Source organism: Triticum urartu, chromosome 5A (assembly GCF_056163025.1).
Source record: "Triticum urartu cultivar PI428250 chromosome 5A, HENAU_Tu73, whole genome shotgun sequence".
NCBI classification, from domain to species: domain Eukaryota; kingdom Viridiplantae; phylum Streptophyta; class Magnoliopsida; order Poales; family Poaceae; genus Triticum; species Triticum urartu.
This window is the reverse complement of record NC_141877.1, coordinates 542,582,951-542,596,589: the sequence shown is the minus strand read 5'-3', so window position 1 is coordinate 542,596,589 and position 13,639 is coordinate 542,582,951. Positions and strand designations below refer to the sequence as shown.

The following is a 13,639-nucleotide window of genomic DNA, read 5'->3' as shown; positions in this document are numbered from 1 at the left end:
CATCCGCTGGGGAAAACAACACATCAAGCCTAAAAGGAAAGAGAAAAGAAAGAAACAAGAAACTAATGCCAACAACGACAGCTCGATGAAACGCGGATGACTCACCACCACTGCACCCTCCGGATTCGACCCACCACTCTCCGAGTGCTATGGACCGCCACATACCAAGCAACACCTTCAAAACGGAACGGGACGATGACACACTGTTGTCCGGACATGTCCCAGGGTTTCCTCGGCACGCGGAGGAACAAGGGGAATGGGTACATCCGACGCCCCTCAGGAAGGAACGGCGGCACCGTGTCGGTGCCAAGCGAGCTGACAGAGATTTCTCCGGCCCAACCCCAAAATACCACTACCCACCCGGTCTATAGTCTTCCATCCAACTTGAAGCCCACCAACATGCGCCACCACAGTCTTGACACCACCCTCGCCGTCTCACTGAGGTCACCATCATGAGGCCTAGAAGACAAAATTGGGGATCGCAAGGAATCAGGGACGGCAACACCGAGGCCGCGCAGGAGGGAACTACCTCCACCGCCGTCACGCGGGAGGTCACTGCCTCCGGTGCCGTCGTGGTAGCCGACTGGACATGGCAGAAGAGGCACACCAGGCCTCCCGGCCCTGGCCCGACCCAATTCGGGCCCGCAAAGCCTCCTTCCTCGCGCTGTAGTAAGCGGCAACAGCGCACCCATACTCCCTACTCGCCATATCCACCTCTAGGGGGCTTCGACGTCAACACAGGATCTGCCGGCCCGCCCAGGCCCAAATGGGGCCCAGATCTGAGCCGAGCGGACGCCGCCAGCCTATGCCGCCGAGCAGCCGACCTCCCTTGTCCGCGCCAGGATGCCCCGCCGGACCCCCGCTGCCTGAGCGCACCACCAGGAGACGCGTCGCCCCGCGCAGGAGTGCCTCCGGGAGGGGAAAAGCAGGGGCCGCCGGCGCCACCCGGGACAGGCCCGGCCGTGCACGCCGGCGACGGCGGGAGGGGGAACGGAAGGGGGTGGAGGAGGGCCTCTGGGGAAGGGGGGGTGGAGGCACAACAGGTCACCTGCGGGGGCGACGCGGTCGCGAGAGCCGAAGGAGTCTAGTCCTGTCTCTCACTGCGGCCCCTCTTTTATACATTTCATATGCTTCATATGTTTTTAAATATTTTTGAAGTGTAAATCGATAATACTCTTATGTTTTCTTTTCATTAGTTTTAGTTGTTTATGTAGCACCTAATCATGCTTTTTTTAACAAAATTGCCACAGCAACGCGGAGCGTATCATGTATCATCTACTTGCCAACGTTCCAACTCCAGGGAGCGGTGTTAACCAAAATTATTGACTGCTAGGCAGTATATCTTCTAAAATGTCCACCATCAACAGATTATCACATAATATAAATTCTAAGGATACCACTGCATCAAATCAGTCAGCTCCTTAGCCACACATATATTAGCAACTTACAACAAAGAGAGCATTAACTGGTGAGCACCTTCGGTGTATAGCAGAGCACACACATGCAGACATAACAGATTCGATACTGGCAAGAGTATGTGAGATGGTGAAGTCCCCAGCATCAAGTTCAGGTTTCTTCATGTTTCCTCCTCGCTCACAAAGAGCAAAAAGGGACTCGAGCGAGGCCCATCAAGCTAGCAGTTGACGCAGGCATCACTTGGGCCCCTGCATTATCTTGAGCTTAACTCGCAGATGGAGCATGTCGTCGATGAAGAAGGGGCTGTCGTCAGCAACGAACCCCGGCCAAGGAATGCCAAGGCGTCCCATGGATGCAATAACCCCCCGACAGTCCTTGGTTAAGGTGCCCGTGTAACAGGTCACAAACTGCAATAACGGCTTTCTCTTTGCCTCAAACTCAAAATGTACTGTCCTTGCTGGCCCTTTGTTTCGTACCATCTCTATATTGAGACCAACATGACCAAGCCAGCATGCCGAGAGGGAGAAGACATGCTCTTCCCAGCTGAATGGCTGACTGAGTATTGTTTTCAGTTTACGCAGAGAGCGGCACTGCTCACGCTTCACAGCCCAGTTAAGAGTGCGGCAAGAATAAAAAGCAGCATTGGTCATACGAAGACGCACTAGTGGAAGTAACCGAGAACTCGAGATGTTCCTTCTTTCTTCAGAATTTGAGCAAGGTGAACAGGCCCACCTGAGGACGAAGTCATAGACAGCTACCTCAGAAGCAACCCCGAAGTCATTCCTTGATAAGATGGCCTCAATCCCAGCAGGAGGCATCCTCATAAGTTCATCTTGGAACCTGCAGTGCAGCAAAAACATGTGACTTTGTGACAACAATGTCCGCATGCTTCCTAATAATGGGAAAAGGAGAGTAGGTATCTCAATCCAATGGGAATATGGGATCACTTACTCTGTTGACAGGAATTCCGTGTACCTTTCGGCAAGGAATTTCTTGGCTGCCTCTGTCAGGTCTGCTACCATTGAAATGGAACATGGGAGATCAAGGCACATCAATGCAGATTCTGGAGTCATAGGCAGGACCATGAGAAGCTGAACGCAACGCTTCATGCAGGAAACGACCTCAAATTTGTCAGCAGCCATCAATATATCAACCAGAGGAGTAGGCTCAGTTGTTGTCAACTTTCCACTATACATAAAGCGTAACAGCTCCATGAAGGCTTTCTCCTCTGTTGAAAATGAAAGCAAGGAGGCATAAGGATTGATGAAACAGTGCAATAAATCTCAAACAGTAATAACAATAAATAAAGAAGTACCCTCTCTCTAAAGTAATATAAGAGCGTTTAGATTACTAAAATAGTGATCTAAACACTCTTATATTAGTTTACGGAGGGAGTAGAAAAGAAAAGGAATAAAAAATGTTTTACGCAAAAATGCTTTCTCAAGTGTAATGATCAATTGTGAAACCTGGGAGGCAAAGTCTGTAGATGAAATGACAATAGGCAATTAATCATCAAAGTAACTCTAAACAGGCCCCTCTATAATTTTCACATTTTTTCTTCAAAAGGTGCATACATCAATAATAAAATCACAATGGCAAACTATTTACAGCAGTTATAAAAAGGCAAATAATAGTACGGTACACCATTACCTGAATCAGCAATTCTGACTGTTGCCTGCCTCTGGCCAGATTCTTTCATGCCATTTGAGAAAAGCTAAGGAGCATGAAACTTATCAGAAAGATGAGGGACAGATTATAGAACAAATGCATTTCAGTAGATCGTCAGAATTACCTTGTAAAAGAAACTACTTTTTGCAGCAAGAATCGCCGAGCTGACATAAATAGTCTCAACTCGCAAAACCGGTGTACTCGTCACAGTACGAGATGAGTCAATATCTTCTCCATCATCACCTGCAAAATACCAAGGTTGGATAAATATAGAGTAACATGCAACACTAGGAGAATAAGGCACATAACAGAATTACTAGATAAGCTTTTTGCTGGTAAAAATATGTGGAACATCATGTTTCTCGATGTGAGCAGAATTACTAGACAAGTTATTTGCAGGTAAGATTTTCTCAAAAAAAATATTTGCAGGTAAGAATATCCGTCAAGCCAGTATTTATTTCTCCCGTGAGTTCTAGCCCAGACAGCCTTCTCATGTGCTGCCTCGGTTCCTTTCTCTTCAACCTTTGTGGAAAAACGCTAAATAGAACTTTCTGAAGAAAAAAGATCGAGTGAACTGAATCTTCTGATGCTTCAGGTCATGGGCTCTTCAACAATTTATATGCGTCTTCAATGGATCTCACACCATGGTCACCTCCCAGTCTCCTACAAATTACGAAAAGAGCCACGCGCCAAAAACAACCAACAGAACAAGTAAACCTACAGGCAAAGCGAAATGTCTACTTCTAGTCACATACTTCCTCCGTCAAGTCCTGGAAAGGACGTTAGTGCTAGATTTTTTTAAGAAAAGGAGGATGACGTTAGTGCTAGATACTATGTAGACAAATATAAAAGAACCTTTTCTATAAGTTTGTTGCTTGCTTCGTTAGGATAAATCTGATATCCATTCATCAGATATGCCTAAACCTAAATTATCCACAAATATGAAGAACCTAAACCTAAATTAATTGCCTTAAGAGCATCTCCAACAGGCGCCCAACGCGCCGCGCGGTAAAAACGGATTTGGCGCGCGCCCATCGCCTGGTTTGGCGCGGCGCGCAGTGTTTGCTCCAGCAGCCGCGCGCGCGCGCAGCTCCAGCAGGCGCGATAAAATGCAGCGCACGCTCATTCTACAATATTTTTTAAATTAAAATTACATAGATAAAAAAACGATACAAAGATATTTTACATCGGTGCAACTACTGCGGCATAGATAGATAGATAGATAGTTCGACATACATAGATAGATAGATACTACTACGGCATAGATAGATAGATAGAAACTACTACGGCATACATAGATAGAAAACTACTCCAAATCGCTACCATCACCATCATCATTCTCCTCGGCGTCGTCCGAGGTTGAGAGCCATATGTCGTCCCAACGTTCATCGTACGAGGTGAAGAACGACCTCCCACCTGCGGAGACGATGTCGCACTGCTCATTCGCCACTGCCTTCCGCTGACGTCGGTCCGCCCGCTCCGAGCGGCGCCTTGCCGTCCTCTCCGCCCAGTAGGCACGCTCGGCGTCGACGTCCTCTGGGTGGCGAAGGCGCCACTCCGCCATGGCTCGCTCGTCCTCCTCGGCGACGAGGAGACGGCGATGTCGCCGAGAGTGGTCGGCACGGTCCATGTCCGTGATGAGACGCGGCGGAGGGGCGACGCGCTGCGCCTCCTCGCGCGTGAAGACGTCCCGGAAATTCATCTTCGACCGGGGCCTCTCCAAGCGCCACGCCGCTGTGTCGTACGCGCGGGCCGCCTCGCGCGCGCTCCGAAATGTCCCGAGGCCGAGCCGGACGTTGCCGGCCCGTATCTCGGCGGAGTACCAGCCGTTGGGGCGCTCGCGGACGCTGCGAAAGCCCGAAGCACCCCGGCGGCGCGGCGGCATGGTGGCGCGGTGGTGGCGCAGAAAGCAGCGAAGCGGCGAGGCTGCGAGGAGGAGGGCGCGTGGCTGTTCTGTGCGCGTGGCGAAGCACGGGACTTTATAGGCACGCGTGAAGCGGCGCGCCAAATCTACCGCGCCGCGTGCCGTTTTCTCCTGCGCGCGGTAACTTCCCGCCACCGCTCGAGCGCGCGAGAAAAACTGCTTTTACCGCGCGGGCGCGCGTTTTGCCGCGCCTGTTGGAGATGCTCTAAAGCAAGTACAGACAAATTTATTACTCCCTCCATGCCTAAATACAAGTCTTTTTGGAGATTTCAATATCAACTACATACGGATGTATATGGACGTATTTTAGAGTGTAGATTCACTCATTTTGTTATGTACTATATAGTTCATATTAAAATCTGTAAAAAAGACTTATATTGAGAAACAGAGGGAGTACTAGCTAATGAAGAATCACAACCCTTCATGGCAAATTATTTAATTTTAGATTTGTCTAAATATAGATGTTAGTAATTTGGGATGGAGGATGTACGTTACGAAATAAACTAACACCCGGAGAAAAGGTAGTACATAAAATTAGATAGAAGACTATAAAAATGTCAACGGCACCACCGACGCACCAACGGAGGCCTGGATGCACGCACCTTTGTCCTCCTCGCGGCGGCGCTTGCGGCTGGCGCCGGGACCGGGCGCGTCGTCGTGGCGGCCGACAACCTCTACCCGCAGCTCCCTGTCGGAGAAGGCCTCCACGTTGAAGACGGACTCGTAGCCGTCGTCCGTCTCCGGCTCCGCTCCCGCTCCCGCTCCCGTCGACATCAGTCTTCTCGCGTGCACGCTCGCTGGCTGGAACCCTGCAGGAGTTGCGGCGTAGGGGGGAGGAAGAAAAGGGAACGGACGGAGGCAGCTGGTTGCTGGGAGTGCTGTGGCCTGTGGGGATATACACTCCTACTACTACTAGTAACAGCCGACGGAAGTGCATGCCGTCCACGTGCGACGTCACCACCTTCCACCTCCCTCGCTGCCCGTCGTCGTGAGACGTCACCACCTTCCACCTCCCTCGCTGCCCGTCGTCGTGACTCGCACGTCTTTTTGACACCAGACAGAAACGTTCGTTAATACACCCACCCACCTATATGGACGCATGCACACGTCGTACACTCTGTTTCTACGAGTATCTCACGTATCATTTTAAGATTGACGACGTCACTTTAAGCGTCTCGTAGTCCACGAAAAAGTCTTCTTCAATTAAATACTGTCACGGCCCCTACTACTACAGGCCACCAGGAGGCCCGGCCTAAGAGGACCAAGAAGCCCAACAGGCTGTTCGACCCGGCCACCTGGGAGCTTGGTGGGTGATCGATAAGTAGGAGTGAGCCCGAGGTGTTAGGGCACGGTGGGAATGAGTGGATCGCTTCCCCTTGTCTTTCCCCTATCCACCCACCTCCTGTAACCTCTCCCTCTCGATCCCCTTCTCCTCTCAAGAACCCTAGCCCCGAATTCCCCTGTATCGCCATGAATTGAGTAGATCGAGCAAGAGGGACGTAACATATGGTATCAGAGCTACCGGATTACTTGAAGAAGCCGACGTTCACCACGCGCCAGCAGCGACAGGCGGGTGAGATGGAGCAGAGAGTGGAGGAGATGGCGGCGGCGCTCAAGGCCATCCAGGATCAGAATGAGGCCATCCAGAAGGCGGTGGCGGCGACGACCACCCTCATCTCGGAGATCCAGCCGGTGGTGGCTGACCTGGCCGCCTGGAAGCCCGCGTTGGAGAAATCACTCTCCGATGTGCAGCAGGAGTTGGGCGGGGTGCGCAAGGAGCTGGACGTCATCGCGCGGAACCCTGTGCTCGGGCTCAAACCGGGGGATCTGCCTCCCATCTTCCATCGACCCAGAGGCGCGCCACAAAACCAAGCCGGCAGCAGCCTCCAAGGGCCAGATGGCCACCGCGTCGACCAAGCTCACCGGGGGGGTCGGCTCTGGAGTGGTCACCACTCTAGTCCCGCCTCCGGTCACGGGTATGGCACCATCTCCGAATTTCCTTTCCACGGCGGGTCAATTTTCGGTCGATCATTGCTCCCGAGCACCTGGGCGGTCGCCTTTGAGGGGCATGTCCAGATCTGGCAGTCCTCTTCCTCCACGATCTCAGAGCCCTTATCGTCACCACAGCTCTGTCATTCCGAGGCCTAAGATGGATTTCCCTCAATTCTAGGGGGAACGACCTCGTAGTTGGAAACGAAATTGCGAGTCGTACTTCCGGGTTTTCCGCTTAGATCCGGTGCTTTGGGTGGACACCGCCGCGATGCATTTCACTGGGGCCGCTATGGTGTGGCTCGAAAACAGCGATTTCGATTTGCGTCACATGGAGTGGGAACACTTTTGCACCACTGTCTGTGAGCAGTTTGAGAGGAATGAGTTCACGGTGCTGCTGCGTCAGTTGTTTCACTTGAAACAAACTGATTCCGTGATCGATTACACCACTAAATTCACTGAGATAATGCATTCCTTGTTAGCCCACAGCACTACTTGGGATCCTGCCCTTTTTCCCTCACGATTTGTGGATGGTTTGCGCGACGAGATCCGCGTTGTTGTTTTGGTTCATAATCCAAAAGACCTCGATACTGCTGTTTCGTTGGCTTATTTACAGGAAGAGGCGCTGGAGATTTCCAAACGACGGGAGCCAAGACGCTCGGAGAGCACCGCGGGGAACGGCATGAGCAGCCGCTCCCATCTCAAAGGGGCCATGCCGTTGCCAGCACCTCCGGGACGGCCACCTCCTGCGGTCGCCGTGCCGACAGATGAACGTCGGGGAGCAGCCGCTGATGGGCTAAAGGGGGGCAGTTCTGTGGAAGATCGACTGGCAACCCTGCGTGCCTATCGTCGAGCCAGAGGCCTCTGTTACATGTGTGGAGAGAGGTGGAGTCGAGAGCACAAGTGTGCAGCAGCAGTGCAACTCCACGTTGTGCAGGAAATGTTTGATGTGTTGGGTTTGTCCAGTGGCTCGACAGGTGGGGAACACTCAGATACTGCAAGTGAATGTCACACCATATCCAGCGCAGCAGTGCAAGGCTCAGTCGCACCTCAGACTCTGCGGTTGCAAGGCAAGATTCAGAATCAGCAGGTGTTGATGCTTGTCGACTCGGGCAGTTCGCACAGTTTTGTTAGTTCTGATCTGGCTGGCTGTTTGAAAGGAGTGCACAAGATCTCCAATGTTCTGAAGGTGAAAATAGCAGACGGAGGTCAGCTTCTCAACGACCATGCTATCACGCAATGTGGGTGGTAAGTACAAGGGCACAAGTTTACTTCTGGCCTCAAGGTTCTGCCATTGGGGTGCTATGACATGATCATTGGAATGGACTGGTTAGAGCAACACAGTCCTATGGACGTGCACTGGGGAGACAAGAGAATGGCTTTCAACCACCATGGGAAGAAGATCATGTTGAGTGGCATACAACCTCACACCAAAGAGTGCTATCCTGTGACTACGGATCAACTGCACTTCATGATGAGCTGTAATGATGTGCATCAACTGGTGCATCTCCAAGTTGTGGATAACAAGCAGAAACAGCAGCCTGAGATGGAGATACCACCCCCAATAGCAAAAATCATCGACGAATTCCAGTCCTTGTTCGAGGCTCCGAAAGGCCTACCACCTGCTCGGCCTTTTGATCACAAAATACCACTCATACCTGGCGCTCAACCAGTGAACATCAAGCCATATCGGTACAGTCCGTTTCAGAAAGATGAAATAGAGAAGCAGGTTCAAGAGATGCTAGATCAAGGCATCATTCAGCCCAGCTACAGTCCGTTTGCTTCACCAGTCCTGCTGGTTCAAAAGAAAGATATGTCCTGGCGATTTTGCGTGGATTACCGGCAGCTCAATGCCATCACCGTTAAGGATCGTTTTCCCATGCCAGTTATTGAGGAGCTTCTTGATGAGCTTGCGGGATCCAAATGGTTTACCTGCCTGGACTTGAAGGCGGGATATCACCAGATTCGTATGGCACCCGAGGATGTTTACAAAACGGCGCTCAAAACCCACCTGGGGCACTATGAGTTCAAAGTGTTGGCATATGGACTGTGCTGTGGTCCGGGAACTTTTCAAGGGGGCATGCACTATGTATTGGGTCCCTTGTTGCGGCATGGAGTTCTAGTGTTCATCGACGACATCCTGGTCCATAATGAGACTTTGGAAGAGCACATCAAACTTCTCCGAAAAGTCTTTGAACTGTTGGACAAACACCAACTTAAGGTAAAGTTGTCCAAGTGCAAATTCGCCCAGCAACAACTCACCTACTTGGGACACGTCATCAGCGAGCAGGGTGTCGCCACCGATGAGAAGAATATCGCAGCTGTCAGAGATTGGCCGACACCTACTGGAGTTAAGTAAGTGCGAGGGTTTCTTGGTCTGGCAGGCTATTATAGGCGATTTGTACGTGATTTTGGGCTCATCGGTCGTCCTTTGACAAATATGCTGAAGAAACACTCTATTTTTGTGTGGTCGGCCGAGGCTGAGGAGGCATTCAACCATCTAAAAAAAATCTTTAATTTCAGCCCCTGTGTTGGCACTTCCTCGGTTTGACAGACCGTTCGAAATTGAGACTGATGCCTGTAAGTTTGGGGTGGGGGCTGTACTGATTCAAGATGGGCACCCGCTGGCTATTCTCAGCAAAGCGTTGGGACCAAGGAACCGTGGTTTGTCCACCTACGAGAAAGAATACATGGCAATCTTGATGGCAGTTGATCGATGGCGTGCCTATCTGCAAGGGAGTGAGTTCATCATCCGCACAGACCAAAGCGCATTGTCTCATTTGAACGACCAACGGCTAGTGACTCCCTGGCAGAGACGTGCTTACACAAAACTCATGGGGATGCAATACAAAGTGGTGTACAGGAAAGGGGTTGAGAACAAAGCGGCCGATGCCTTATCGCGACGAGATGCAGAAGTTTCGGCGATATCGGTGGCTCTACCTGTTTGGCTGGATGAAGTAGTGCAGGGCTACCAGACTGATGGAAATGCTAAGGAGATCTTGCTTCGCTGCAACGAGATGGGAGACACAGCCTCTGACTATTCTGTTCGACATGGGGTGATTTTTTTACAAAGGCAGGGTGTGGATTGGTGCCAATACAGCTATGCAACAGAAACTCTTGCATGCCATTCATGCTAGTGCCACAGGGGGCCACTCTGGCATTCATGCCACCTATGATAGATTGCGACGCTTGTTCGCTTGGCCTGGAATGAAGCAAGATGTGGTGAACCTGGTGTCTAACTGCAGTGTGTGCAAGCAATCCAAAAGTGAACGAATCCGTACTCCTGGACTGCTCGAACCCCTGCCCATTCCACCTCATGCGTGGCATACAGTTACTCTGGATTTCGTGGAAGGATTGCCAGTGTCTCGGGGTTACTCGTGCATCCTGGTAGTGGTACACAAGTTGACCAGGTATGCTCACTTCATTCCTCTTGCTCATCCTTTCTCAGCCTTGCAAGTCGCGACCGCATTCATGACTCATGTCTACAAGCTTCACGGGCTGCCTCATGCTTTGGTCTCAGACCGTGATAAAGTTTTCACCAGTCTTTTTTGGAAGGAAATGTTCAAACAAGCGGGGACCGAGCTCCGGATGTCTTCTGCGTATCATCCCTAGACTGATGGAACCACCGAGAGAGTGAATCAGTGCATGGAGACCTATCTTCGTTGTTTTGCTCATTCCTGCCCACATAGATGGCTCCAGTGGCTGCACCTCGCCGATTTCTGGTACAATACGTCATCTCACTCTGCGCTGCAGGCTTCGCCGTTTGAGATGTTGTATGGGCACCCTCCTCGCCATTTCGGGATCTTGGACGCATCCGCATCAGCCCCAGTGGATTTGGTAACCTGGCATGAGGAAAGGGCAGTGGTTTCAGCCTTGTTAAAGCAGCAGTTGGAACGATCCAGGCAGCGGATGAAAGATCAGGCGGATAAGCATCGATCGGAGCGAGCCTTTGCAGTGGGAGACTGGGTGTACGTGAAGCTACAGCCTTATGTGCAGGTCTCAGTCGCGGCTCGGGCTAACCATAAGCTATCCTTCAAGTACTTTGGTCCCTTTCAGGTGACGGCGCGCATTGGAGCAGTGGCGTATCGCGTCCAGCTTCCAGAAGGCAGTCGTGTTCACCCAGTGTTCCACGTGTCCCTGCTGCAAGCAGCGCTGCCACCGGGCACCGACGTTGTGACTGCTCTTCCGGAACCACCGTTGGCGCACGCAGCGCCGGGTTTTCCTGAACGTGTGCTCGCTCGCCGGGTCGTCACCAAAGGACAGGCGCAACTTCCTCAAGTGCTGATCAAGTGGACTTCGCAACCGGAGGCGCTGGCAACCTGGGAGGACTTCTTCGAGCTCAGGAGCCGTTTTCCAGGTGCTGCGGCTTGGGGACAAGCCGTTTTTGAAGACCGGGGGATGTCACGGCCCCTACTACTACAGGCCACCAGGAGGCCCGGCCCAAGAGGACCAAGAAGCCCAACAGGCTGTTCGACCCGGCCACCTGGGAGCTTGGTGGGTGATCGATAAGTAGGAGTGAGTCCGAGGTGTTAGGGCACGGTGGGAATGAGTGGATTGCTTCCCCTTGTCTTTCCCCTATCCTCCCACCTCCTGTAACCTCTCCCTCTCGATCCCCTTCTCCTCTCAAGAACCCTAGCCCCGAATTCCCCTATATCGCCATGAATTGAGTAGATCGAGCAAGAGGGACGTAACAAATACGCATGCCGAAAATTCTGAAATAAATTCAGAAAAATATGACCGCTAAGACTTGAACTTTGATGGGCTGCAGATACCACTGTCCTCCTAAGACCAACTCCATCGCACGACCCGAAACGGACGTCCGGTTTGACCGGATTTCGTCCGTTCGCGGCGGCAATGGGTTCGCCCATGTCCGCTTCTGTCTGTTGGGTCGTGGATGCGCCCAGCGCGCGGCCGCATCCCAAATCATGTCCGGAGTGGACATGATTAAAAAAACATAAAAACTAAAATAAAATGCCGAAAAAAGTAAATAAAGCATAAAAACATAAAACATAATTGAAGATGATGGCCACAAAACGGCCCAGTTCCACGGTTTACATTGCCATAATTAACATAAAAAACGCCGTCTTCTGGCCGCCCGCGCATTCCTGCCCTGCCCTGCCCGTCGATGTCGTGGCCGTGGCCGTCAGTGTCGTCGTCATCGCTGACGAGGTCGACGTAGTCCGGCGGCATCCAGAGGTGGGCCGGCGGTCCGTGGTAGATGGGGCGGGCTGGAAGGCGGGAGGTGCCTGCACCACCTCCTGCAGTGGCGACGCGTCCCGCTCCGGTGACCGTGGCGGCGTGGGTCACCAGTTCATGCCCCCCACGGCGTCGGCCATCTCCGGAGTCGTGCATGACCAGCTCCAGTGCTGGCCCACTAGGCCCAGGTGGAACGCGGCCACCGGCTCCTCCTCCATCACCTCATCCACCCTCGCCATCTCCAGCTCGGGGATCGTGACGTCGCCGGCCGCAGAGAGGGCCATCGTCTCCTCGAGGCCCGGCCATTGGCGCTCATCGTGCATGTTCATGGAGTCCTCCATGACACGTTGCATGATCCGGGCCTCCTCCTCCGCTGTCATGCGAGGAGGTGGAGGTGGCGACGGAGATGGGGGAGGCGACGGCGTGGGCGTGAGGCCGCGCACCCGCATACGCCCGCGCACCTCCCGGCGTGGCCGTCGCGGCCCCGACGACGTGCCGGCGAAGAAAGAGGCGCGCCGCACGTCGTGCTTGTCCCTTAGCCAGGTGTCCCAGAGCACAGAGTCGGGGCATACCTATCATCGTAGTAGAGGTCGTCGGGGAGGAGGCAGCGGCGGCGCTCGATCTCCTGGCGGCGCGCACGGCCGCTCGTCAGGACCGGCGGGATCGGGACCCTTTCGGCGGAGAGGTGCCAGTTGTTGGGGAGGTGGACGTCGCTCCACGGGACCGGCGTCCTCATCTCCCAATAGCGTCTGCATACATCCGCGTTGATGTACTGCCGATCGCGCTCGCCGGCGGCCCTAGGGCCGATGGTGAATGGGGCGGGCGCGGGGGCCAGACACGGTGGCGATGCGGCCTCCTCTTTCACGGAGCCGCGGAGGTGCCCCAAGGAGGAGCCGGCCTCACGGTCGTGCTTCCCCTTGCAGCCGTGGTTCCAGAACCCCATGGCTGCGAGCGGCCGGCCGGCGAGTTCGAGGACGGGGAGAGGATAGGGTTTGGGGGTGTCGGTTTCGAGGAGGCAGCGGGCTGGACTAGGGAGTGTGGACGACGACTGGTCCACGGCCTTCCCATTTAAGAAGAACGACGACCGTTCACCTGGGCAGATGACAGGTGGGGCCGCCCGCGCATGCACATTAATGTCCGGGCCGCCCGCCTGCCAAGTGGCCCCGATGCGGATGAGAATCGCGTCTGTTTGATGTCTGCCGCGACTCAAACCTGGCGCATGTTTGCGCTCGAAATGGGTCGGCCCGGACACAAAACGGACCAGATGGGTCCAGGCTGTCGCGCGCTGGGTCGTCTGGTTTGTCCCTTTTACACCAAACGGACGGGGTCGGACGGGATAGGGTCGTGCGGTGGAGTTGGCCTAAGAGCAACTCCAACCGACCGACCCAAACGGGCGCACGAGCGGACGCCCATGTCCAGTTTCACGTTTGTGTCGGCGTTTGCGCC

The 13,639-nt window shown here is 53.4% G+C and overlaps 2 protein-coding genes and 2 pseudogenes across 2 annotated transcripts; 1 reads left to right on the top strand and 3 right to left on the bottom strand.

Annotated features, from left to right (window-relative positions):
* Positions 1-1,309: 1,309 nt before the first annotated feature.
* LOC147972670 (BTB/POZ domain-containing protein At2g46260-like) lies at positions 1,310-5,904 on the bottom strand. Its single transcript, XM_087521587.1, has 5 exons — positions 5,611-5,904; positions 3,209-3,327; positions 3,067-3,130; positions 2,368-2,644; positions 1,310-2,256 (listed from the first exon to the last, which is right to left on the bottom strand). Exons 1-5 carry the CDS (start codon positions 5,780-5,782, stop codon positions 1,653-1,655), a joined length of 1,236 nt encoding a protein of 411 aa, XP_087377713.1. The 5' UTR covers positions 5,783-5,904; the 3' UTR covers positions 1,310-1,652.
* LOC147972671 (uncharacterized) lies at positions 3,334-5,599 on the bottom strand. Its single transcript, XM_087521588.1, has one exon. It carries the CDS (start codon positions 4,967-4,969, stop codon positions 4,391-4,393), a length of 579 nt encoding a protein of 192 aa, XP_087377714.1. The 5' UTR covers positions 4,970-5,599; the 3' UTR covers positions 3,334-4,390.
* A 1,253-nt stretch (positions 5,905-7,157) lies between the features above and the next one.
* Positions 7,158-11,499, top strand: LOC147972669 (uncharacterized; annotated as a pseudogene).
* Positions 11,500-12,300: 801 nt separating this feature from the next.
* On the bottom strand, positions 12,301-13,136 carry LOC147972668 (uncharacterized; annotated as a pseudogene).
* Positions 13,137-13,639: the final 503 nt, after the last annotated feature.